At 43.0% G+C, this 25,399-nt stretch overlaps 2 protein-coding genes across 3 annotated transcripts; both read right to left on the reverse strand.

The window, feature by feature from the left end:
* Positions 1-261: 261 nt before the first annotated feature.
* Positions 262-9,263, reverse strand: LOC109053827 (histone deacetylase complex subunit SAP30L). Its single transcript, XM_019071132.2, has 4 exons — positions 8,767-9,263; positions 8,377-8,499; positions 2,374-2,472; positions 262-906 (listed from the first exon to the last, which is right to left on the reverse strand). Exons 1-4 carry the CDS (start codon positions 8,950-8,952, stop codon positions 778-780), a joined length of 537 nt encoding a protein of 178 aa, XP_018926677.1. The 5' UTR covers positions 8,953-9,263; the 3' UTR covers positions 262-777.
* A 1,996-nt stretch (positions 9,264-11,259) lies between these two features.
* Positions 11,260-25,199, reverse strand: LOC109059189 (polypeptide N-acetylgalactosaminyltransferase 10-like). 2 transcript variants are annotated; one of them, XM_042711322.1, is made up of 12 exons: positions 24,878-25,195; positions 22,219-22,303; positions 22,005-22,143; positions 19,337-19,503; positions 18,224-18,409; positions 17,882-18,065; positions 15,931-16,048; positions 15,027-15,134; positions 13,727-13,948; positions 13,277-13,393; positions 12,911-13,060; positions 11,260-11,650 (listed from the first exon to the last, which is right to left on the reverse strand). In XM_042711322.1, the coding sequence occupies exons 1-12, from the start codon at positions 25,022-25,024 to the stop codon at positions 11,483-11,485; spliced, it is 1,791 nt and encodes a 596-aa protein (XP_042567256.1). In that variant the 5' UTR covers positions 25,025-25,195; the 3' UTR covers positions 11,260-11,482. The 2 variants fall into 2 exon arrangements, 1 of the variants encoding a protein (XP_042567256.1); XR_006153062.1 differs by lacking the exon at positions 11,260-11,650 and having other exon boundaries at positions 12,919-13,060; positions 13,199-13,393; positions 24,878-25,199.
* Between the last annotated feature and the right edge of the window lie 200 nt (positions 25,200-25,399).

Consider the following 25,399-nt stretch of genomic DNA (forward strand, 5'->3'; position numbering starts at 1 on the left):
GTTTTAGTTTTGTTAAGGGCCGGACGTTCATTCTTGCTGGCATAACTAAACAAGCTCACTTACGTTAATGATTTACATTTTTAGAAATGTTTTGATTTTAATATCATCACCTGTATGTGTTTAGACAAAAAATACAACCCTTACTGCATAAAAGTGAGCCTCAGATGTCTTTGATCATTCAGTTGTTTTCCATGAGACCCTGTGTGCTGAAGATCAGTGGAGACTGACACTAACACAACAGCATGTCCTCACACACCATCATTAAACATGAGCAGTGCCACAACAGCTGTATTTAGACTGATTATTTCACACAAAGAAAGGAAGAAAACTAACATTACAAGCTACAAAAAACACCATACACAGCAGATATGCAGCAGTCATATAAAAGCAGAGACGGATGTGAAACACAGCAGATGAACACAACAGAAACAATAGAGAGCCTCAGACAGTGCTCTTCTGGGGGGGGGGGGGGGGTGAGAGACACGAGAGAGCAGGTCTGCAGTCATTCAGTCTCTGTCATGCTTTCAATCAGGTCCTCACTGGACAAGCGGTGAAATTGGAGCATTAGAGAGGCCGGATTCGCCGTCACTCAAACGCCAGCGCTTTAATAAAGTTACTGTGAGGTTTGGCACATCATCATCATCATCACTACACAAGCATGTGACTGTAGTGACTCCCGTATGGACAAAAAACACAGTAAGTATTCAAAGAGGATTGCAAAGCCAGCTAACATCTGCACATCATAAATCATGGCTTTCTGCCGCTCGCTGGGGAACGTCACTCCACTTGTTTGCTCGCGTCTGGTTTCTGGTCCAGCCGGCTTTTACTGCTCTTCACCATATAAATAAAGTACGTGAGCGTCTCCTTCTCATTGACTGGAATATTGCGGAAGTGACGGCTCACGGTCTGCAGAAGAAGAAGAAAGATCATTCAAAACAAAAACACTGAATTCATCGATTTTACTAGAACAGATGTGTGCTGCGCTGTGATTGGCTGACAGATGTTCAGTGATTAACTTTCGAGAAGCTCCACGTCCATCACGAGACAATTCAATCTGATGAAATGATTTTCCTGAAATCACCATTAACACAGAGAAGCATATTCTCTAAACACAGACAGAACAAACAATATTAACCTGCTAGTTACTAACAGCTGACTGAGAACTAGCTCCCGCTGAACCTGGAGAGTGTGTTTTATGTAAGATGCTTTAAGTCATAAGCACAGGGTTTGAGGTCCATAACTTACGTTACACACTCATATTCTATATTCTGCACAAGTGAGCAGATGCTCGCTTCTGATTAAAGTATGCACTTGGAGGAAAGATTTGCTGTTGGACATCAAGTTCATGCAAGAAAAAACTTGAGATTCACAGGAAAAATATATTTTAGTGTTGTAGAGCTGGGCGATTTAGCAAAAAAATTCAATCACGATTTTTCCAGAATGTTTGACCAATTCTCGATTTTTTTTACAATTTCTAACTAGTCCACTTGAAAATATAACGACAACATGATTCAAGTAACTTTCTTTATTAACCCTCTAGTTAGAGAAAGTTCTATTCCGAGTGCAGCACACTTGTTTTACATCTACATCATATCACCTGTGAAATATCTTTGCAGAAAAGATGCAAAAGATGCAAATAATTTAGCTACATATTGTACAAACTTGTATTATGTGTTCAGAAATAATACGAGGAAAATTATTTTAGAAAATCTCAAAAGTCAAGGTAATTCAAATTCAAAATAGATAACACCAGTAGACTTTTATTAACTATAAATGTTCTTTAAAAACAACAGCAGCTTTCAGTCTGTCACCGTGATGCAAACATGAAATATCAGACATACAGTATAGTTCTGTACAGGTTTTTTATGCAATTGCGCTGCTTTTCTGTTGTTTTTTTGTGTACACAATGGATGTGTTTGACTGTTGCACTCGCGTCTCTTGCAGTGTCTCATGCATGAAACGACTTTCTAAAAACACTGCGCTCAAGTTAAAAGAAGTTCACTCCCATCATCTTGCATGTTTGAGCTACTCCACTGCTGTGTCGTGTGAATGACGCCTAGCGCTATATTTCTGGTCCTTAACAGAGCGGGTCATCACGTGCGTGGACATGCGGTCGGATCGTTCTTTTCTCTTTACTGTTATCACCGGCATACTGTCAAAGTGTCTAATTCTAACATTTAGTTATATTTCTATTCAAATTCGTGATTCCTCATTTTCTAAAAAATAAAATCGTGGCAAAACAATAAATTCGAATGAATCAAAATCAGGAAAAATCGCAGAGCCCTAGTGTATTGTACAAATTTTAAAGCAGTATTTGAAAGAACAGGGATTGGTCCACCACAGGAGGATTGCTGCAGGACCTCTCATCAGTACCTCTGCGAGCTGGGCTTTGTTGAGTCCAGGTCTGGTCTGGATCTTGTAGTGCCTCTTGTAGCGTCTCAGTGTGTTGACCTGAAGCTGGAACAGATCCACCTGCCGGAGAGAGCAGATCCAGCATCAGTCTCACACATCATTACAGCCAGCTCTGAACCTCTGCTGGACACAGAGCACATCAAGCCTTAAAGCTGCCTCACTTCACAAACTGTGCTTGTTAAAGTGATAGAAGCCTAACCAACCAGCTGTATGGTCAATCACACATTTTTTTAACTTCATTTAATCCTAGACCCTAAATATGGAATTAAAATGCTTTAGTTTAAAGGGAAAGTTCATCCAAAGATGAAAATTCTCATCATTTACTCTCCCTCAAGTTCAGGTTTCATAAATCCGTCCTCAAGTATTGAGCAACATCCAGCAGCTGCAAGCGTCCAGTGCCATATAAACTGAAGCGTAAACAAACTCAAATGATTTCTCCAGCCGGTTTCAGCTCTGAGCTTCAGCAGGAAGGCAACATTTATATTTAATCATTCAGCAGACGCTTGCATCCAAACCGACTTACAAATGAGGAGAACAGCAGGGCAAGAATATCCAAGCGCTGTAAACTAGTCTCAGTGTAGCAAGGTTTAATGTTTTTTTTTTGGATGAAATGATTGATAAACAATATTTTATAGCATTATAAATGAGTGAAAGAGTGATTTCTAAACTAATGTACATCTGAGGTGAAGAACAGAATTCATTATAAATGAGAGTCCAGTGACTTTCCATTTCTGAATCAATCAAACTTCAGCAATGTGTGTGAACATCAGAGAGAGGAGAGAGAGAGAGAGAGAGAGAGAGAGAGAGAGAGAGAGAGAGAGGTGAGAGAACACAGAATTGCTGAGAGAGAGAGAGAGAGAGAGGAGAGCGAGAGAGAGAGAGAGAGAGGAGAGATACAGCCAGAGTATGCGAGAGAGAGAGAGAGAGAGAGACACACACACCGTGAGAGAGACACACGAGAGAGAGAGAGAGCCGGAGCAGTGAGGCAGTGAGAGAGAGCGATGTGACATTATGCTGCAGAGCAGTGGGCAGCCCTGCACACACACCGTGAACACACCCAGAGCAGTGGGCAGCCGTTTATGCTGCAGCACCAACGTTAGGATTAGAATTCAAACTCTCTAACCACTAGGCCACGACTTCCCCGTGGGCCCTGACCATTAATCCTAACAAAACTAAAGTACTAACATTCCAGAAAAGACCCAGAGTTCAGGAAAAGAGACATCTTCACTCTTGGTATCACCAAAATGCCACAAACTACACACACCTCGGGCTGAAGATGAGTGCAACTGGTAAACTAAATTTGGCTGTGAATGAACTGAAAGAGAAAGCGAGAAGGGCCTTTTATGCCATCAATAAATCTATCCAAATTGAAATACCAATTAGAATCTGGCTCAAAATATTCCAATCAGTCATTGAATCTATTGCATTATATGGCAGTGAAGTGTGGGGTCCTCTCCTGAATCACGAATTTGAAAAATGGGACAAAAATCCGATTGAAGCCCTGCATGCTGAGTTCTGTAAGAGTCTCCTCAGAGTCCAGAGGAACACTACGAACAACGCATGCAGGGCAGAATTAGGCCAGTACACTCTACTAATGCACATTGAGAAATGAGCCATCACACCTAAAAATGAGCGACCCCAACTCTTACCATTTTAAGACTGTAAATTAAGAAGACAGATGAGGAGGTCCAGACTGAGCAGTCATACTCTGACTATAGAGACGGACAGATATCCACAGCACTGACCGCTTCTGCCCTTACTGACCCACAGACACACTTCCTCACCGCTGCTCTGACTATCACACATTACAAAGACATTTCATCCCAGATTTGAAATACTTTACCCTGACCTCAAAATGTTAAACAAGAAAACACCACTTCAGTATTTATTAGGTGAAAAACAAGACTGATACACTGATTCACAAAAAGAGGGAGGAGTCAACAAATCAGTGACGGCCCACAAACACATACAAACACAAATTGCCAAATTACTTAACAATCAAACAATTTAAAGAAAGATGAATCCTTTCAAAATATCATCTCAGCGACCATCACATAGAAATAGAGAAAGGAAGACATAAAAAGTCCTGGACACCGAGAGAACAGCGACTGTGCAAACACTGTGAGCCGAATCAAACACTTTCTTCTTGTCTTCCCCAAATACACCACAAGACAAATATTCTGTCCACGATTTGTTCATTGTTTTCTCTGAATGACTCCATTTGATGCTTTTCAAATTGTTTTTTCTGGATGAGATCATATAAATCCTAGCTGCAAAATATGTATACAGCATACACACCAGACGAAATGGTTCATTCATTTGCTTTACTTGACATTCTTCATTGTATATAATTGTTATTATTATTAATAATATTAGAAACACTGTTTGCTGCTGTGAAGGATGACCAAGATGGCGGTGCGTACACATCGCGAGGCTCAGCGTCACTCCAGTTTTTGCAATTTTGCAGTTTTTTTTCCTGCTCATCTCAGGTGTGTTCGTACTGAACAGCTTTGCCTTAACATCTTACACCCGACAGGAGCTTTTGGATACTGGTGTGCACTTTTCCAACAGTTTTATCACAAATCCTCGACTCATCTCTGAGATCTCCAGAACACCCGAGGCTACGCACTCTACCCGGCCGGGCAGAAGTGATCGAAGACGGCGTCGAGACCGTAAACAAAGGCGGGGGAAACGTGAAGGGTCTAAGAGCTAAGCTAAAGCTAACACCGCTCCGGCTCTCTTCCTCACTAAAATGACTTTCATGCTCGCTTCAACAGCGACAGCAAGGAGACGGCCACCAAGATCACACTCTCAGCAGATCACCAACCCCTCAAACTCACCTCCACAGATGTCCACACTGCACTGAACCGGATCAACGCACACAAGGCTGCCGGCCCGGACCGCATTCCTGGACGTGTGCTTAGAGCATGTGCAGAGCAGCTTGCAGGGGTCTTCACAGACATCTTCAACCTGTCCCTCACCCAAACAACTGTGCCAACATGTTTTAAGTTCACATCCATTGTGCCAGTGCCGAAACACTCCTCCCCGTTGTGCTTGAATGACTATCGCCCCGTAGCACTCACACCTATTGTAATGAAGTGCTTTGAGCGACTGGTTCTAGCACACCTCAAAGACTGCCTCCTGCCCACACTGGACCCTGGTTTGAACTGGTTTGTTGACTTCAGCTCAGCATTTAACACCGTCATTCCCTCCAAGCTGACCACAAAACTTGGAGACCTGGGCATTAACACCTCCCTCTGCACCTGGATCATGGACATGTTAGGTCAGGCCACACTCGCTTCACCACCATCACACTCAACACCGGCGTACCACAGGGCTGTATGCTGAGCCCATTCCTCTACTCCCTCTACACCCACGACTGCAAGCCTGTGCATGGATCCAACTCCATCATTAAACTCGCAGATGACACCACGGTGATTGGCCTCATCAGTGACAACGATGAGACTGCCTACAGGGAAGAGGTTCAGCACCTGGCCGCATGGTGCGCTGACAACAACCTGCTCCTTAACACCAGCAAGACAAAGGAGCTCATTGTGGATTTCAGGAAGAAGAAAGGAAGCACGCATGACCCCATCCACATAAACGGGATAGTTGTTGAACCTGTCTCCAGCTTCAAGTTCCTGGGAACCACCATCACAGAGGACCTGTCCTGGACCACAAACACCTCCAGCCTGGTCAAGAAGGCTCACCAGCGCCTCTTCTTCCTCAGGACACTGAAGAAGAACCAACTGTCTTCAGCCATACTGCTGAACTTTTACCGGTGTGCGATCGAGAGCATCCTGACCAGCTGTATCACAGTCTGGTATGGGAACTGCTCGGTGGCTGACCACAAGGCACTGCAGAGGGTGGTGAAAACCACACAACGCATCACAGGAACACCACTTCCTGCTATTGAGGACATCCAGAGGAAACGCTGTCTACGTCGAGCTCGCAGCATTCTTAAGGACTCCTCTCACCCTGACCACAGACTGTTTTAACCTCCTGCCCTTCGGGAGGTGCTACAGGAGCCTCCGGACAAGGACCAGCAGATCCAGGAACAGCTTTTTCCCTACAGCTGTCTCCTTACTGAATTCTGCCCTCTGACTTCCTTGTTTTGCTTGAGGCACACACACACACACACAGACTCGTCACCCCTCCTCATCACTACATCTGATTTACAAACAAGCAAAAAACAGTAAACTTGTTATTACTTGCACTACTGTCTGTTCATCCAGAATACTGAGTAATCCATTTGCACACTGAAATATTTTTCTATGCACTTTTTACTGTCCATTGCACTAGTGTAAATGATGTTCATATGCTCATAGTTTCTGCTTATAGTGTACACACACTTATTACATATTCCATCTGTATAGTATGTTCATAGTACACCTATCTGTATATCATGCTGATAGTATTTAAAAATCTGTAAATTATGTCCATAATACTGCCTTATCCATATATTTATTGTACATTTGTAACATTGTAGACCTTGTATATTCTGTACTTACTGCTTATTGCACTTCTGGCTAGATGCTAACTGCATTTCGTTGCCTTGTACCTTACATGTGCAATGACAAAGTTGAATCTAATCTGTTTTTATTTTATTGTATTTATTCATTTATTACTCATTTTGTCTCCTTTTTTTACTTTGCTGGTGTAATCATATTCTGTATTGTACACATCTAAAATGCTTGTGTGTGTGTGTGTGTAGCAGCTTAATAGATCGGTGAAAGAACCTCAAATCCTTCGACTCTTAACACTGTCGATTAGCATTACAGCGCCATCCTCAGGCTGAACAACACCAGCCGCCGCCAACAGTGTCTGCATGTGTCCAGTACCTACAGTCATCATAATCACATTCATTACACGGCCCAGAATCCACCACACCTACATTTACTGTCAGGAGCCACTACTGGAAACAACATGAACTGACTAGTATGTCCAGTGCTAACTAGTCTCACAGAGTCCTACACAAAACATGTCAGCTAATCCACAGAGGAACAGTTCAAAGGGAAAAACATTTCAGTAAAATCCAGAGTTTCATCCAGCAGAAACAGTTCATTGTCAGTTCATGTCTCCAGTTCAAAAGTATGAGGTTTCTTGCTGAAGCTAAAACAATCTGATGCTGTTCTTCTGCCCTGAAGATCTGAACTGTGCTGCAATTACTTAATAACACAAAATCCACTCGATGTGCAGAAACACCTGACAGAACAATGTTTTTGTGGGGCCACAACTTCGTCACACAGATCTGTATGTGTGTGTGTGTGTGTGTGTGTGTGTGTCTCAGCATCATTTCTGATGTCTCTGTGACGGTGAATCCAGCCACGGATCGTGGAAGCGGGGGGCTGCCCAGACCTGGCATATTTTTATTTTTAATAGGCTCATTTATAACATTTTAGACTCATTTATCACATTAAATAAAGAAAAAAAAAATGTAAGAAACCTAAGTGAATTAGCCTATATATTAACTTGTTTCTGTCTAAGGTTTTTTTTTTCTTTCTCAGAATTGTGGGAGAATCGTGATCTTATTGATTTTATGATTTTAAAATTCAATTCTCCAGAGTCACAGCTTACTAAATATCTTGCATCTAACTAATAGGCCTACTATTATTATGGTTTCTAATATTAAAATGTAGACTATGATGTAAAACGTACATTCTTACAGACTTTATGTAGTAAAACAACAAGGGTTTGGTACATTCATAATGCATTATTATACCGCTTCTCATCCAACCATAACCACAAGCAGTATATCTCTAAACCTTTTAAAACCGTAGATCTGTTAATTCATGGAACAAGAACAATGCTCTTTTATCCTTGCAAACACTGCTGTGAGTAAAGAGCTGCAGGCACGATGCTGTTCTCGGAGACACACACCTCTCAGAAGTTAGTGAAACACTGCATCATCACCTGCGATGCTGAGCGAACACGAGAGCATGCACACAGACGGACCCTGATTACCTCCGGCACTTCTACATCGTGGTCAGGAGACTCTCCTCCGTCATCGCTGGTCTTCCTCTTGCGTTTGTTGCGAACGCTCTGGATGAAGTTCTTGTGGAAATCACAGATGTACAAATGCCGAACCTGAGGGGAAAAATAGTGTTAAAAACCAGAATACTGGATTAAAGAACGCAGAACCCATTACTATATCACGAAAATACAATCTGATGTTTTCAGTGCGATTTACACTCCATACAACAACATTTACCAAACTAAAACAAGCTCATTCTGGCCAGAGATCTTTCTGAAAGTCACAGTAAAGAGCCAGGCCTGTGTTTGTCTGATCTGAGATCAGGGCTGTAGGCCTCGCGCGCATCACAGATTAAAGAGCGGCCCGGTAACGACTCTTACGCTCTTGTCGATGTCCAGCTTGAGCTTCCTCTGGCTGATGCTCTTCTGGATGCGCTTGCTGAAGGACGCGTTCCCCGCCGCGCGGCCGCAGCGCTCCCCGTCCTCGATCAGACAGCAGCTCTGCCCGAAGAACGGCGGCGCGGGCGGCCCGTCGTGGCTGTCCTCCTCCGTGCTGAACCCGTTCATAACGGGAACTTCCAGGGAGAGGCGGTCGAGTTTAACGCAGCTGAAAGCCAAACTCGATGCGTTCCGAAGAGCCGAGCGCGCCGCGGATGAACGAACGGCAGGCTCGCCGAGCGAAGCGTCCAGAACGACAATCTCCGCGACGCTTCGGATCCGGTTCGCTGAAGATCCCGCGACTTGACTGAAGCAGCAGAACCGACCGTGTCCGCGCCGAAACTGCAGATTTGACGCGCTACAAACTACGAGCCCATTTCAACAACGTACACACAATGAAACGATTCCTGCCAGAAACCGGAAGTTTTGGCTTTGAAAGCCCATTGGTTGGTTTCAGACCAAGGCGGGCCTCCGAGGCTGAATCTTCGATTTCGGTTGGTCAGAGCGCGCGTCGATCAAACTCCACTTCCTGACCATCGATGTCATGTAACGCCTCACACACACACACACACACACACACACACACACACCCTTCACGAGACTTCTACAACTCAATCTCATGTTCAGTTTATCGATGCGAAGATTGCGTGTAAAACCCGAAGCTGTGTTTAATATAATCATTTCTGACGCTGTGTGCTCGTTACAGTGTCCAGCCACTGCTCCTTCAGAAGACTGGACCTCCTGAAACAGCGAAATAAAGAGAGCAGAGAGTGCTGCTGGAGAAACAACCCTCCAGAGGAGCGTTCCTCAGTTCTGTGCACTGATGCTGAGAATACAGGACTAATATAACACGAGTCTAGAGTTCAGTGAATGAAGCATTCCCTGCACACAGACTGATGAAGAGCTGAACAATCATGCACACAGAACCTCAGAAAACACTTCCTTCTGTTCCAGGAAGAACATGCCACTAAATCACTACAGAACTTCATTTTCATTAAGAGGCTATAAAAACACCCTGAATTTAGGCAAATTATGTGAGTAAATACAAACTATTCAAAATAAGACCAGAACAGTTTTACAGTAGTATTTGTACTAAAGGAGATTTTAAAAGATTTAATGGTTTTTCTTGATGGCATAATTTAGCAATAATTCAGACTTGAATCGAGGCAAAACATTATTGATACAAATTAAAAGAGAAATAACGGAACCGAACCCACTACACAGTTATCTGTGCATGAATAATAATAATTTATGATGAGCAGTCTATAGTGGCAGAACCGTTTTAATGCATCAGTGTAAAAATACTACAGTTCCCAAGATTCACCCCGACACTTACAACCATATCTTCATATTCCACACACACACACACACCTCTGGAAATCCATCAAAGCAGGAGTTTAACACAATCACAAACCAAAACCGATCGTTAATTATTTATTTTAGTTATTTATTTATTTATTTAGTTACTTGTGTGTTTTTATGAAGTAGTAGTGGTGGAGTAATTAATCGTGAAGCCCGGGCTCTCTTTAGAATCGGCAGAAATTACAAAATCATTGATACTCGAAAATAGGCTCTGGACAGACCACCTTTAAAACAGCTTCAGATCAAAGAAACATTTCAAAGTGCTTGTAAAAATATTTCATGGTAAAAACTAGACTACCGTGTGCTGTGCGCCACAGCAGCATCTTTCAGCAAGGCACGTCGACTGGATTCAAGTTTCACACTGTGCTGCTCATGTGCATTAGAAACTGAAGACTGCAGCATCATTCAGTCACGGAGACATGAACGGATCCGTCTTTGGGTGCGAGCAGTTACTGAGAACCAGTGGATCTCAGCTGGTTAAATCAGAGGAAAAAACATCATAGAATGCAGATAATCTAGTAGAATATAGTCTTCTGCTGTGCAATGTGAGCTTTAAAGTAATTCTTAATCAACTGCATTGTTTACGGTACAGAATCATGGAAACAGGACTGAATATTTGAGATCCCCAATGAAAAACCTAACAACATATAACAGCTTCTGAATGAGGAAACTGTTTACAGAGTGGACACATAACCGCCTTGAAGCCTTTGTAATAAAACATTATGTCCTCTAAAATGAAAACAACAAATACGTCACAATAAAGAGAAGCTGCATAATAAAATCAAGTTTTGAAACACAGGCTGCTGTTCATGACGAACCCCATGTTTCCGTGAAGTGACTGTCAAATAAATAAACCTCTCAGTCTTTACAAGGGACAGCATCAGAGTCAGATTTCTGAAGGACGAGCGGTGACGTGTTTGCAAGGCAGTCGGCGGTCTGAGGCTCTGATTCTGTGTGAAGACATGATGATGACTGAACAGATGCACAATCCAATCACTCGGTATGCAAATGCTAGCGTGACATCATCACTGTCTTAGAGACGACCCTCAGACGCACCGAAGCCTGCAGCACTGTCTTAGAGACGACCCTCAGACGCACCGAAGCCTGCAGCACTGTTACTGATCATTTTCAGGAGTGAAAGTCAGCAGAAGTGATGAGGATGATGGGAGTGTGGAGAGAAGGACAGAGCTTCAGCTTTTCCAGACGATCAGGAAAGAGTTTCTAGATGCACATGGGTTCAGTAAAGGCACAGAGAGCAGCGTCACATCCATGATCACGAAGCTCTCGCCCCGGTGGATTACACATTGTGATCGCTGTTGAAGGAGTCTAAGACCGTGGTGTTGGTGTTCTGGAAGAGCCACCGCTGGCTGGGAGACGAGGGATCGCAGGAGTTCATGAAGATCCGCTTCTGTGCAGCATCAGAGTCTATGCAGCTGTTACTGATGGGGTGATAGAGGCTCTTATCCTGCCACACACACACACACACACACACACACACACACACACACACACACACACACACACACACACATCAGTATGCCACAGTTTACAGCTGAAAATGACAACAATCAGGCACAGTGTTGCTCATGTGCAGAAGGGTGAGGTTGTTTCTACACAGCGTCTGCGGGAGTGACGGTAAATCTGACATTGTCTTCTCTTCTGACTGCCGTTATCAATCTCTCTCTACTTTTTCCTCTTTTTGAAAGTCGTGAAAACACTATCGTGGAGTTTTTCTCTTGCTAATGCGATGTGGTCTGCCGTTCACCCGACTAGGACGACTTTCACAAAGGTCCATCATGGAAAAGAAAAATGTAGGGCGGGACTTGTTTCAGAGCATCGGTTGTTGATTGGATGTTGAGATGTGGGCGTGGCAGGAAGTTCTAAATAAACTTTATGAATGCTAAACTCACCTGACATTAGAGAAGGTCAAATGAAGCATTTACTACGGAGTCAGTGCAAAACAGATTACGAATCTGAAAACAAAATGAGGAATATAATAGCAGCTGTGATTAGTCAGCTCCAGTGGCGCGGGTGGTTAAGCGTGAAACCTTGGCTTTTTGACGCGATCGACCCATAGCAGCTGTGATTAGTCAGCTCCATCCCCCTCTTTTTTTTTCCCCTCCCTATTCTATTTACACCAAGTGAAAAAAGCAGTATTTTTAGCAATATGTTATTTACACTAAGTGCAAATACCTATTTACAGGTAAAATAGCAGGATTTTCTGCTATGTGTACTACTTGTTGCAAATAGTGGCAATTATCTGCACTTTGTAGTACATAATAAAACAGTATGCAATAATAACGTATTGAGTGTAAAATATAATTTTAATTCAAATGATTAAATAGATGCCACCTTATTGGTACAATAAAGCCCTCCCTACACCTACCCTATACTTTATTTTCACATTTTTTATTATTAGCTTATTTTTATTGAAAATAAATGATTTTACGATGTGATACGAGATTTGAAAAGGGAGGAAAAAAAGTTTGGTTAAAGGTGGGATCAAACCCGGGTCGATCGCGTCAAAAAGCCAAGGTTTCACGCCTAACCACCCGCGCTGACTAATCACAGCTGCTATTATATTCCTCATTTAGTTTTCAGAATTGTAATCTGTTTTGCTCTTCTTGGCCACCGTAATCTACTCTGACTAATGTTTCTAATGGCTGATGGGGAATGAGCTCTATGCACGGAGTGAGGTGTCTGCTCAGATGTGATGCTGATGTACCTTCCTGTAGGCCCACAGCTGGTTGCCCTTCATCCCGTGGCAGTCGTAGAGAGTCACAGGGCTGTTGTGTGACACGGCGTCGAAGCAGACCTTCTTAGTGTGCAGCGGGTCTCCCACCCGTATGTCTTCTCTCCAACCGAACGTAAAGACCTGCACAACATACACAGACTCTTAATGTTATTGCATTAATGCATTCAGCAACACTGCATCCTCTGTACATTCATAACACACATCTGTCAAACTGAAACCAGCTCATCCAAATAATGCACTGAGAAAGACCGAATCTACCTTTAGCTTCAGAGAAACACATTCTTCAGTGCATGAATTCCCTGGGAACGGATCGTAGCTCTAGCGACGGTCTCTCACCTGACCGTGACTCCAGGTCGGCTCGCCTCCTCCCTTCAGGCATTTCTCCAGACGGATCGGGGAGCCCGAGGAGAAGTGTTTGCTCTCCATGCAGAGACCGGAGGCACCATTACGCAGCTGGAAACAAGCACACATCACTGCCGTGTTCCCCCGGGTCACTTACCCAGAGCCACTTACATTCAGCTTTGTCACAGAAAATATGCTTTATGTAAAATTATGCATGTAATTGATCTGAAACCAGCCTAAACTGGTTGTCTGGGCTTAGCAGGTCTCTCAGCCTGGTAAGGCTGGTTTAAGAGGGTTTCGGCCATCCAGCTAAACACAGACTATCTGAAACCAGATTAAATCATCTGGCCACTCAGACTGGTTTCTGCATCGTTGAAACGTGTTTAATTACTGATGAGTGAAGCTATGTGTGTTTGATAGTGAGCCGGATGTGTTAGCACACACCTCTCCCCACGCGGCGGCCGGAGGCTCCACCGGAGGATAGTGTTTGGGCAGATCCCAGGCCACCTCCGTCATGAACCACTTGAAGCTCCTGCAGTTCAGCCGGCTCCTCAGCTCCTTCTGCGCAGACACGTCTCCGGCGGACAGGTGCCGGTACTCCGGCCGCCGCTGGTACATAAACTCTGCATACTCGTCCATCCACACCTCGGCCACGCGCTTCAGATTCTGCCACACACCGGCGGATCACACATACACAGATCACACACATACTGGTGTTACTGAAGACATGCAGAGGGCTTTCTACGGTCGCCGGCCTCTACTCTGTTTAATGCCGGCTCACGGAGGAGTGTTTCTCAAGCGTACAGTAAGGCTGCATCTCCAGACGGCCGCGTCATCAGCCTCCGAAAGCCCTTCTTTCACCTCCTTCATTATTTTGAAGGATGCATAGAATCACCCACAATCCTTTGCACACATTCCAATTCACAAAAAAAGAATGAGCAGAAAAGGAATCGGCACTGAGCTCATGCTACTTCATCATGAACTTCAAAAGGGAAAAATTATTTCGTAGATGAGGGCATTGTGTTTTGTTGTAAATGAACCACATAATGCTGAACTAATCGTAATGTAAACCAGGGGTTTTCAACCTTTTAGGACATGCCCCCCCCCCACCATATTCACACCGAATTACTTTATTAACATTCACAAACGCAAATATCCATTAAAGCATGAACAATTTTTCTTTTGCTCTTTTTGATTAACATTATTTACATAAGAGTGCACGCATCCATTATACGGATGTGTGTTATTATACTGGAACATAAATATATAACCAGTTCACCTGATTCAGTGTGATGGCTGAGCGTGTTTCTGAGATAACAACATGCCGACACGGCTAACCGTAACTCATCTCACACTGTCAGTAATCGTGACTGATACTCTAACGGTCTACAAGCAGTGCGAGTCAGATCGCCCCCTAGTGGATGGATAAAGATTTATTGATTTCTTATTTATTATTCATAAATGGTATGTGTATTGTTTATGTGTTGATTGCGTGCTACAGGTTGAAAACCCCTGATGTAAACCACTGGGAGACACAGACGGTTGTCGCATTAATAGAAAGTCAGTTGTAATGTAAAGTGTTTACTCGAGCGTCTCCCTCTCGTGTTCAACACTGAGGACTGAGGACGCAGCCTTCCGTCTGAGAAACACTCGAGATCTTCACTGCTTTAACTGCAGAGATGTAGTGAATGTGATCTGCATCATCTCAGAATGATCCGGATCTGGATCTGACGGTCAAACTCACCCTGGCGAGACTCACTCCACCCGGCACTTTATAAGGGACGTATTTCCTGTAGATGTGACCCACGCGTGAGCAGGGAATGTCCTCCATTCGGCCGCCACACATCCACACCTCAGAGAAGATGACAACAGTCTTTCAGCAGTGACACAAACACGAGACTAACCCTCTGTCACACATCACTAAATGTGTGCTACCGGTTCTGCTTTTGCAGTTTTGCTGTACACTGCAGAATTATTTGTACAATTAGAGATGAAATATGACTGAATGTATTTATAAAGTTATGTCACACATTCAGGCCTGCGCTCGTCATCAGATGTGAGCAGAAATAGCTTCAAGTCAATGATTATTCCACTCCATAGGGAACGCGCTGTATGTGCACTGTGTAGTGCTGATAAACTTCATCACTAAACTCACTCTGAAGCCTGTCTAGATTTAGAGCGTGTTTCCCTGAAGCCACTAGGGGTCGCTGTAACGGACTTCACTGTGAATGAATGCAGTGACTGAATACTGATCTAAAACAACACAGAAATATAATACACACGGCTCTGGTTATATTCTCAGATGTGGGATGTTTCTTTACTATTGTTATTCGTTATCACAGCACCCGCTTTGTGTTCGAGTTTATCATGCGTTTAATGAATGAAATAGAAACACGTGAGAGATCAAAATAACATTCACTAGAATAATGACATAGCGACTGTTGCTGTCGATCAAGTTTCATTCATAATATTTTTAGTGTTCGAATTATCATTCATAATAATAATGACATAGCGACTGTTGCTGTCGATCAAGTTTCATTCATAATATTTCTTTCTTAAAAGTGTTATAACCGTCACAACAGTATCACTGCGATCTGATTGGCTGTCGACTGTAAGCAGGTGCATTGGGCCTGTGCCACAACGATTACCTTGAAGGAGATCTCGTACTGCTCTCCTCCCCAGATCTCCAGACCCGTGTCATATCCTCCCAGCTCCCAGAACCACTTCCTGTCCACAGCGAAGAGACCGCCTGCCATCACCGGAGACTTACCGAGAAGAAAAAGAGACACCACTCAAACTCACCTAAAAACCCAGAGTAAAACATGAGCACTGAAACACTGAGCAGCACACAAATACTGCTTTACTGAGAATATTCAGCCGACTGACTGTTTCAGCTGCTCATGAAAGCCTTCTGATGCTGAGCCCAATGTTCTCCCGGCTGACTCGCTGATGACAGAACATGCAACAACACCACATAACATCTCTGAGTTTGTGAAGTGAACTCCACTGAACTAGCAAATAGCATGGATATCGATGATTAGATTTATATCAGTTTTGATGAGTGACCCAGTGTCAGTTAAACGTATCAGATAATGACATGACTGATCAAGATGCAGGAAGTGACTAGGGTTGGGTATCGATTGGGTTTTTTATGATACCGGTGCCATTTCGATACTTTTAAAATGATACCTAAATGGTGCCTGAACCGATACTTAAAAAAAAAAAAAAAAAAAAAAAAAGGAGCCATAAAAAAACTGGATAACATAAAAAACATTCAAAATATTTAAAATAAATCCATAGCGTTCACGCGCTCCTTGGATGCTCTTATTCCCCAAGTTGTGCTTCCCTTACTCAAAGGCTAATAAATGTATTTCATGATCTGGGTCATTATTTAACACAAAACCACACATAATGTATCTACTGTATCTCTGTCAATCACTCTGATATTTAGTTATAATGAGTGCCGTCTGTCACGGTCTTTAATCAGTTCTGTGAATGACTGTATGGTCAGTCTTTATAAAGCAGCAACAATGTCATTTATAAAGTACAGTACTGTGCAAAAGTCTTAGGCACATTAGTATTTTCACCCCAAAAAAGGGTTTTATGCCAGTTATTTATATCTTTTGCTGTAGTGTGTCAGTAGTAAATATCAGTTTTTTAATAATAATCTAGTGAGATTGTTGAATGCACAAGCAGTCTGACAACAGCCGGTGCTCCACACAGAGATCTGATCTCACCATCATCAGATCTGTCTGTGATTACATGAAGACACAGATGAAACTGAGACACACTAAATGTCTCTACAGCAAACAGACACACGACAGCAAAAGATAGAAATAACTGGACGAACACTATTCTTTGGGGTAAGACTTTTGCACAGTAGTGTATGTGTAAAGTAAGTATAATTAAATTAATTATATTTAAATAAGTATAATTAAAGTATGTGTTCATATGTGTTCACTCACTCACACACACACTCACACACAGATACACACACACACACACTCAAATGCACACACACACAAATACACACACGCACACACACACACACACATGCATACACTCACACTTACACTCACACTCACTCTCACACACACACACACACACACACACACACACACACACACACACACACACACACACACACACACACACACACACACACACACACACTCACACACCTCACTCACCTCACACACACTCACACCACACACACACACACACACACAGGACACACAGGACACAACATACACACACACACACACACACACACACACACACACACCACACACACACACACACACACACACACACACACACACACACACACACACACACTGAATGAAAACAAACACACACACACACACACACACACTCACAAACACACACACACACACACACACACACACACACACACACACACACACACACACACACACACACACACACACACACACACACACACACACACACACACACACACACACACACACACACACACACACACACACACACTCACACACACACTCACACACCCCCCCACACACACTCACACACACACACACACACACACACACACACACACACACACACACTCACTCAAACGGGTCGCTGGGGTCTGGTTTCTGCAGCTGCGCTGGGATAGGGATGCGCTTGTAGTACATCTCCCAGTCGAAAGCCCCTCGCATCGCATCGCCGGCCTGCGTCTCGTAGCCGAAGTTATCGTGGTCGATCACATCGATCATCGGACACACGATCGTCTTCCGGTTCTCCGCGATGCGATCTGAAAACCAAACATTCACTGCCATCAAATAACAGCTTGAGCTGAACAATCAAATCACGTCTCCTTCACTTCTACAGCGCTTCATGCACTCGTATCGTTTCAGGGCCTCTTGATAATAATAAACAGATAATAAGAGTGTTGATGAACTTCTCTCTCACCCAGTAACGGCGGCAGCCAGTTGACGTTGGCCTCGCAGTGTGAGTCCAGGAACGTGATGACCTGACCCTTCGCAGCCGCCGCGCCCAGCAGTCTGGTCCGGATCAGACCCTCACGCTTCTTCGTGCGCAGGATTCGAACCTTCGGCAGCCGCACCATGTACTCCTCCAGAGGAGCCTTCAGATGCTCTAGAGGACAGAGACACCACCCATCCATCACACACCCCTCCTTACAGAAGCAGCTCGCACCTGCCTTAATTCATTTACCGTACAGTCATGTTCAGATTTCAGGTCTGGCATTACAGCTTGTGATGCAGAAAACTGAAACATGTGGCACAAATCCCAAAAATAATGATCTGTTCTTCACATAAAACCTTCATGTGACTTTCGAAGACCGTCGATAAAGCTCAATATCGAACCCTCTTCCTCTCTCAGTGCTGAAAATACTTCAGATGTGATTAGATCATTAAACACAAGCTGTGATTGAGTTAATCTATCATGATTCAAATGGGACTTATTTCAGTCAGATACTGAATCCTGAATAGTGGCCTGGGTGTCAGTGCTTTGTGATGTACTGTGATTTATTGTGATGTGTTTGTGTCACAGCAGACATAGGCAACATTAATATAAAATAATATATACTGTAAATAAACATGTTCATCAAATGTGTTATCATCACAGATCATTTACTTCATATCTCTATGTTATAAATACATGCAGTTTTTCTGCAGTGTTCCAGTGTTTGTCCGGCCGGTCCCACATCAGATCCAGACATGATTATAGTGTGGACGAGTGAGATGAAACCCAAATACTGAAACCTGTTTCCATGTTTGATAAAGACGAGCGGCGGCCTCACAGAGAGAGGATTACGGCTGTCATAATCTGACGCTTATGCAAACGTGTGACACAGGGACGAAGGAGGATCATCCGAACAGAAACAGAAGCTCACAGTCTGTCATACCATCAAACACGCTGACTTCATCATGACCTCCAGCCCAGTGTCTCTAATGTTTCTGATGATCCTCGTCCACACGTACTACTCAAACATGAGCCCCACAGAACATCCTGAGTTGCTCTGAATGAAGGAGCTGCTGAAGTCTCTCCGGCGGCTCGTACCTTTGTCGCTGAAGTCGTCCACGAGGATGATCTCGGCGATGAGCTGCGGCGGCGAGCGGTTGAGCACGCTGTGAACCGTGCGCAGCAGAGACGACCAGCCCTCGTTATGGAAGGGGATGATGATGCTGGTGTTGGGAAGATCTTCTGCATACAGCTTCATCTTACAGCTGCGGCACACAAAGGAACCGGCAGTCAGTGTGACGTGATCAGAAGCACTCGTGATGGCCGTGATTCTGTTCTGACAGATACAGTTAAAGCTTCCCTCTGAAACTGTTTTCTTTTAGTCTCACACTGAAGTTATGGATATTAACCGCTGCATTAAATCTATATCACAATGTGTCGACAGTCAATCAAAAACATCAGTTTCAATCGTTCTGACATTGATGAGTGCTGTTAGACTAAAAGTGTTCTTCCTAAACAGATCCGTGTGTAGTGAAGTGCAGCAGAGCAGCATCAAGAAAATGAAATATTTTGGATAATCTATCCATTTGTAAATATCGGGGAGGACTCTGTGCCTGTGGAGGAGAGTCATGAAGAACAGGACCGAGGTCATCAGGAACGCTGCCAGTTCTCTTCACTAACTGTCTGACACACGTCAGGCATCTTACTATGACCACAAGACAGGGAAACGAGCCAGACTGACCTGTAAATGCATTTCTTTTGATGCCGATATCTTAGAGAGAAGGGTCGCAGACGGCCGATATAAAGCTGGTATACATAAGTATATTTTTTTATTTTAATTATAATTTTTAGTTATTTTAATTCATGTTTGAGAAACTTGAAACAATTTGAAAATGAATTATATTAAAAAATAATGTGTAAAATAAACACTTATACTTTAGATGATAACTTCCTGGTCTATAATTCTACTACAGTATTTTTAACAAATAAAGAAATATTTTACAAAAAGAAATTAAACACTGTAACCAACAGGGCACTTGGTAATCTGGGAAGTTTGTGAGTATTGGGAATCATATTTTTTCAACTAAAGCCAAGCTAACACTCTTTTTACACGCAGCACACAGTAAATATGACGTGAATATGACAGTGTGCAAATGCATAAATCAGCATAGTTTGAAATCACGAGTTTAAAGTTGATCGCGCGTCTCCAGTGAAGCTACCTCCCATTAAAACAGTGGATAGTACAATTCAACAATGAAAAATGCTACCTGTAAAGTTATGGTTTATTAATGTCTACACCTACCACAACCCAAACCTGCCCTTACAGTAACGCAATGTGTTATATTCACGGTTGTAGCTAGAAGGGATACAGCTACAGCAAACCAACAATAAATATTTTTTCTACCTATAAGATTGTGTTTTATTAAAGTCTACAGAATATTGAAGTGCGCATGTGCAGTAAACCCTGGCAGGATAATGTCAGGACACCTGATTCAATCCACACGGATGGTCACGCAGAGCACACGCGATCAGACAATATACACACACACGCTTCACAAGATCTCACGGCTGGATTCGACTGAGTCTGCAAGGTTTGTGAAATTAAATGTTCATTAGTCATTAAAGGTATGTTTAAATGATGTGTATTTGCTGAATGCTGATGGCAAACAAGGAAGCATTGTGTGTGCCTTTCTGTTACTAATAATATAAAAGCAATCGTTATAATAATACTTTTTGTATACCTTTTAATTCATTTGTTCAACAGTTCTATCTGATTATCAGACAGACTTTTATCTGTATTAGTCAGAACAGAACGATGACAGCGAACAAGAAGAGAATGTGTGCACTGTGTGTTCAGGTGCTGCAGCTCTCAGCACCGTCAAAATAAAAGTCCCCCCTCAAGCACATTAGCCAACATAAAAACTTAAGGGCCAATGCCGATATTTAAAAAATGGCAAATATCGGCCGTATATCGGTCGACCACTAGTTTAAACATTTAAATATTAAATTTTACATTTCTGACTACCTAGATGAATACATCCTGAACAGAATCTTTTTTTATTATGTGCAATGATAATCAAAGTTTTATTCCACAAGACAAGTTTTAGAATGAAAATATTCTAGACTAGAGCATGACTGAAATTTAGAGTGACAACAGACATACTTCTCAAGACTTATATCTATATCTTTCAGGAATTCAATATGTTATAAAGGTATAGCAAAGAAATTGCAGGCCTGTTACTGCAGTCATAATGTACTGCTGTTACGCTCTACACATCAAGCCCACACTGAAGTTCAGTGTAAAGGGCCGTTCACACCAAGAACGATAATTATAATATAACGATATTAGTATCCACACCAGCGATCGATATCGTCTGTTTAGTCTATGCGCACGCGTGTCTGTCTCTTTAAATTCACGAGCTCGTTACAGCAGGAGGGATTCTGATTGGCTATCAATATTTTTATTGTTCATTAGCTGTGAAAAATCGTTCTGAAAGTGATTCCAACGATATCGTTTCTCTGTGCATTTATTGTTATAGTTGTGGTGTGGACTCTGCTATTCTTTAATTTTGAGAACGATTTTTAGAACTATATCTTTATCTTTATAGTTATCGTCCTTGGTGTGAACGGGCCTTAACTCAAGCAGAGCTGAACTAATGCTGTCTCGTATCTGCTGTGCATGTTCAGTAATGAATGGAGACGCATTAAAGAGCAGCAGCGCAGGAATCATGACAGATGTGTGCTGCAGAGGAGGAAGGCGGCTCACTTCGGGTGTCTGATGTCAGGCAGGGATCTGTTGAGAGAGATGCGGTTGCTGACGAATATGTTGAATCCGTTCTCCCTGTAGGCCTGGTCCACGCGGTCCGAGTCGGTCAGCGGATACGGCCTGCCCTGCTCGCCGACACCTTCAACACACCACAGCGTTACCATCACCTTCATCTGCATCCGCTCTATCACGCTTCATGCATCACGTGACGCACCTGAACGTGCCGCTTCGCTCTTCATCAGTGCATGGTCATGCCAGTCCTTTCTCCGAACGCCCGCGTTCTGCACTGTGTTCATCCTCTGAAAACACACATGAAGCATGTGAGATGTGATGTTCTGAAGCAGTACAAAAATACCAGAGGAAACAGAAGAGGACGGAGAGAAAGACCAACCCTTGTGTCTAAACATGAGAACCAAACAAACCATCTTTAAGAAAATACCAGAACCGATTAATGAATGAATGAATGAATGAATGAAATGCATTACTTTATGTAATATAGAGTTAGGGCCAATTATTAGACCAATGTCACCTGTATAAAAAGTCTGTATGAAACATTTGCAAGAATGAAAATTTTTTCTGTTGAAATATAAAATTATCTCATCATGTGGAAACAAAAAACTAAAAGAATGATCAATGGAGGTGTTAGGATCATGAATCCTCTCATTTCTGACAGGTTTTATGAGGTGGTAGTTTGTCCCAAAGCTTCTCTGCTCTTCTGCTACACACTCTGTCACATGAAGACTGTATACTTCAGAGCGTAGTGTGAGCAGGTGAATTGGGACGCAGCATCATTTTCTGCTACGTGTCGATGTTAAACGCAAACAGCCGCACCTCTTTTAACAACGAGCAATAAAGCCAAACAGTTGTGGTAAATCAGAAGAATGAATTAGATGAGAAAGTCAGGATTCAGAATGGTTGATGCTTCTGTGCAGGAGGTGAGATGAAAGGTTCTTACAGGTGTGACTCGTGAGTGAAGCCGCGCTGACAGTGAATGTGTGAGCTGTGACTCCTGCACCTGCTGAAGCTCAGGCTCTCGCACCGAGGAAACAGAGGCGCTATCAGACCAGAGGCCTGGACCAGAGCCAGCCAAGAGCCTGAACAACACCGCCTTTCAACAACACCACGTACAGCCTTTCCCTATGAACACCATCTCTTCCCCTCATAGCTGCTCAACGAGACCGCGGCACCAGAAGATATATATTATATTCATAATCCTCACGTCAGTCCTAACCCACATGACTCTAGTCAGGGCAACCTTTCACAGCAGCGTACGTGTTTAGGCTATATCACCTACAGATCGGACTGCTGATGTCAAAAGTGCTGCAGTGGTAAAGATGCTTTCTGGAGCGCCGGCTGTGTGTGATGCATGCGATGTGGTCAACTGCACGAAACTCCTGTCAACAGTCCATCATGTGTGTAAATGCAGACTGACAGTCCAGGCACAGAAATAAACGAACTGCTCAGTCAAAAACTTCAAGCACTCTTTTACTTGTTGGGTTTTTTTGTTAAACACTTCCTTTGCGTGCTGTTCTGACATGCACTTGTTCTGAGCCCGTACACCTGAAGCGTGCGCACACTAAGAAGTCTGTCAACAGCTCCTGATTACTGGACTACTGTCAAAAAACACACATGGTTCACATATAAACACAGTTGGTCATGTCTAAAGTGAAAGTAAACAACTGAGAGAGAAACAGATGCGTGCAGCAGCTCTTAAAGTGACAGCAGACTAATTTTACTAAACATGCTTCAGCTTGTCATTAAAGGGATAGTACACCCAAAAATGAAAATTCTGCCACTATTTACTCTGTATTAATTTCTTTCTTGTGCTGAACACAAAAGAAGATATTTTGAAGAATGTGGGTAACCAAACAGTTGCTGGTGCCCATTAACTGTGACAGAAGTGTGTGTGTGGGGGGGGGGGGGGTACTATGGAAGTCAATGGAGACCAGCAACTGTTCTTCAAAATAACTTTTATGTTCAGCAGAGGAAAGAAACTCATTCAGGTTTAAAACAACTTGAGATTGAGTAAATGACAGAATTTTCATTTTTGCAGAGTATTAATGAAGTCCAGCGACACTCTCAGCTCTCATTTCCAGACATAAAAAGAGTTGACGCTGTATTAAATTCAATCGGATATTCAGTAAGAAATGAAGAAAATAACACTGTGAGTCATATTTTTGTGTGAACGATTCCTTTAATTTACTCAGAAATTATAGAAAATCATGCCCACACAATGCTTATACTTTATATAACTGAAGTGCTCCATTCAAACACAATGAAGTAAACAGAGAATCATCTAGTTGTGTGGCTTTAATAGTGTGCTTTTAAGTATTTATTTATTTTTCCAAAATCAAATAAATGGCTTTGATTTGTCCTTATGCTAAAATCAAAAGGAGCTACTAAAATACTTTCTCAAAATAATCAATATTGCTCTAAAGCAGAGAATAGTGCTAAACAACGCTTTTCTTTCATTTTCATATTTAATGTCCAGGTTTATACTGATAATTCTATTTGACCCAACAGCCATAAAACAGAAAAGTGAACAAGTTTAATGTGAATAATTCTGTATACTAGACGTGTTTTGATTTCCACAGAATTACACGACAGAACTCTAATCATGTTCAGTCAAATCGTTATCGGTCTGTGTTCAAAAGTACCATATAATAACTGATCCGATAATAACTTAATAGCACGTTGATAAGCCTGTGTACAGCGACAAAACTACAACGCGTTCTAGTCGCGTCGCGTTCGTCGGAGCGTCAAGAAGTCAAAGACGCTTCTAGGCACGCAACAGCGAGTAAAGAGTTTGTGCTGCGATGCTGAAGAAGCAGAGTGTATGCGAGCTGAGTGAACGCTTTATGACGCTGTCGTACCTGCGCGTGCGAGAGCGCGGCGGCGTCCGCGGAGCTGTCAAACATTCGCTCCAGAGACGCGGACCACAAGCCGATGTTCGGCAGCAGCAGGAAGGCCAGCAGCAGCAGCAGCGCGATCTGCAGCAGTCTCTTCTGCTTTCGCCGCATCTCGGAGTCTCTGCGTGCCGCTTCTGTGTCGTCTTACATAAATCAACACAAACTCGACCGAGCGTCTGGAACTCGACTCGCTCTCTCTCAGGTCCGCTGTCAGCACTTCCGCTGTCATGGACTGAACCACTTCAGCCTCGTGCACTGGGGGAGAAAGTTCAGCACGAGCGCCACACAATACACTCGGTTACTTCATAAGAATTCTAGTAAAGATCAGTGGCGGCAGCCTCCCCAAAATTGTCAATTGAAAGTGGGAGGAGGACTATTTAATGTAAATATAATTCACAATTCATTTCAGTTCATGTCTCAGAATGTGTATTTTTTGTTTGTAATTTCACAGCTGTAATACCATAACATGTTATTGAAGTTGGAAAG

This window comes from Cyprinus carpio, chromosome A21 (assembly GCF_018340385.1).
Source record: "Cyprinus carpio isolate SPL01 chromosome A21, ASM1834038v1, whole genome shotgun sequence".
In the NCBI taxonomy this organism is placed as follows: domain Eukaryota; kingdom Metazoa; phylum Chordata; class Actinopteri; order Cypriniformes; family Cyprinidae; genus Cyprinus; species Cyprinus carpio.

Bases quoted from the DNA above. Each gene is read 5' to 3' on its own strand.
- LOC109053827 (XM_019071132.2), bottom strand. From the start codon at position 8,952: ATGAACGGGTTCAGCACGGAGGAGGACAGCCACGACGGGCCGCCCGCG. The intron at 8,500-8,766 runs GTAAGAGTCGTT...TTTTCCCCTCAG, and splicing joins AGCTGGACATCGACAAGAGC to GTTCGGCATTTGTACATCTG. The intron at 2,473-8,376 runs GTAATCAGGGTC...TCTCTCCGGCAG, and splicing joins ACGATGTAGAAGTGCCGGAG to GTGGATCTGTTCCAGCTTCA.
- LOC109059189 (XM_042711322.1), bottom strand. From the start codon at position 25,024: ATGCGGCGAAAGCAGAAGAGACTGCTGCAGATCGCGCTGCTGCTGCTG. The intron at 19,504-22,004 runs GTGAGCCGCCTT...TGTGTGCCGCAG, and splicing joins CCTGACATCAGACACCCGAA to CTGTAAGATGAAGCTGTATG. The intron at 18,410-19,336 runs GTACGAGCCGCC...TCTGTCCTCTAG, and splicing joins GGACGACTTCAGCGACAAAG to AGCATCTGAAGGCTCCTCTG.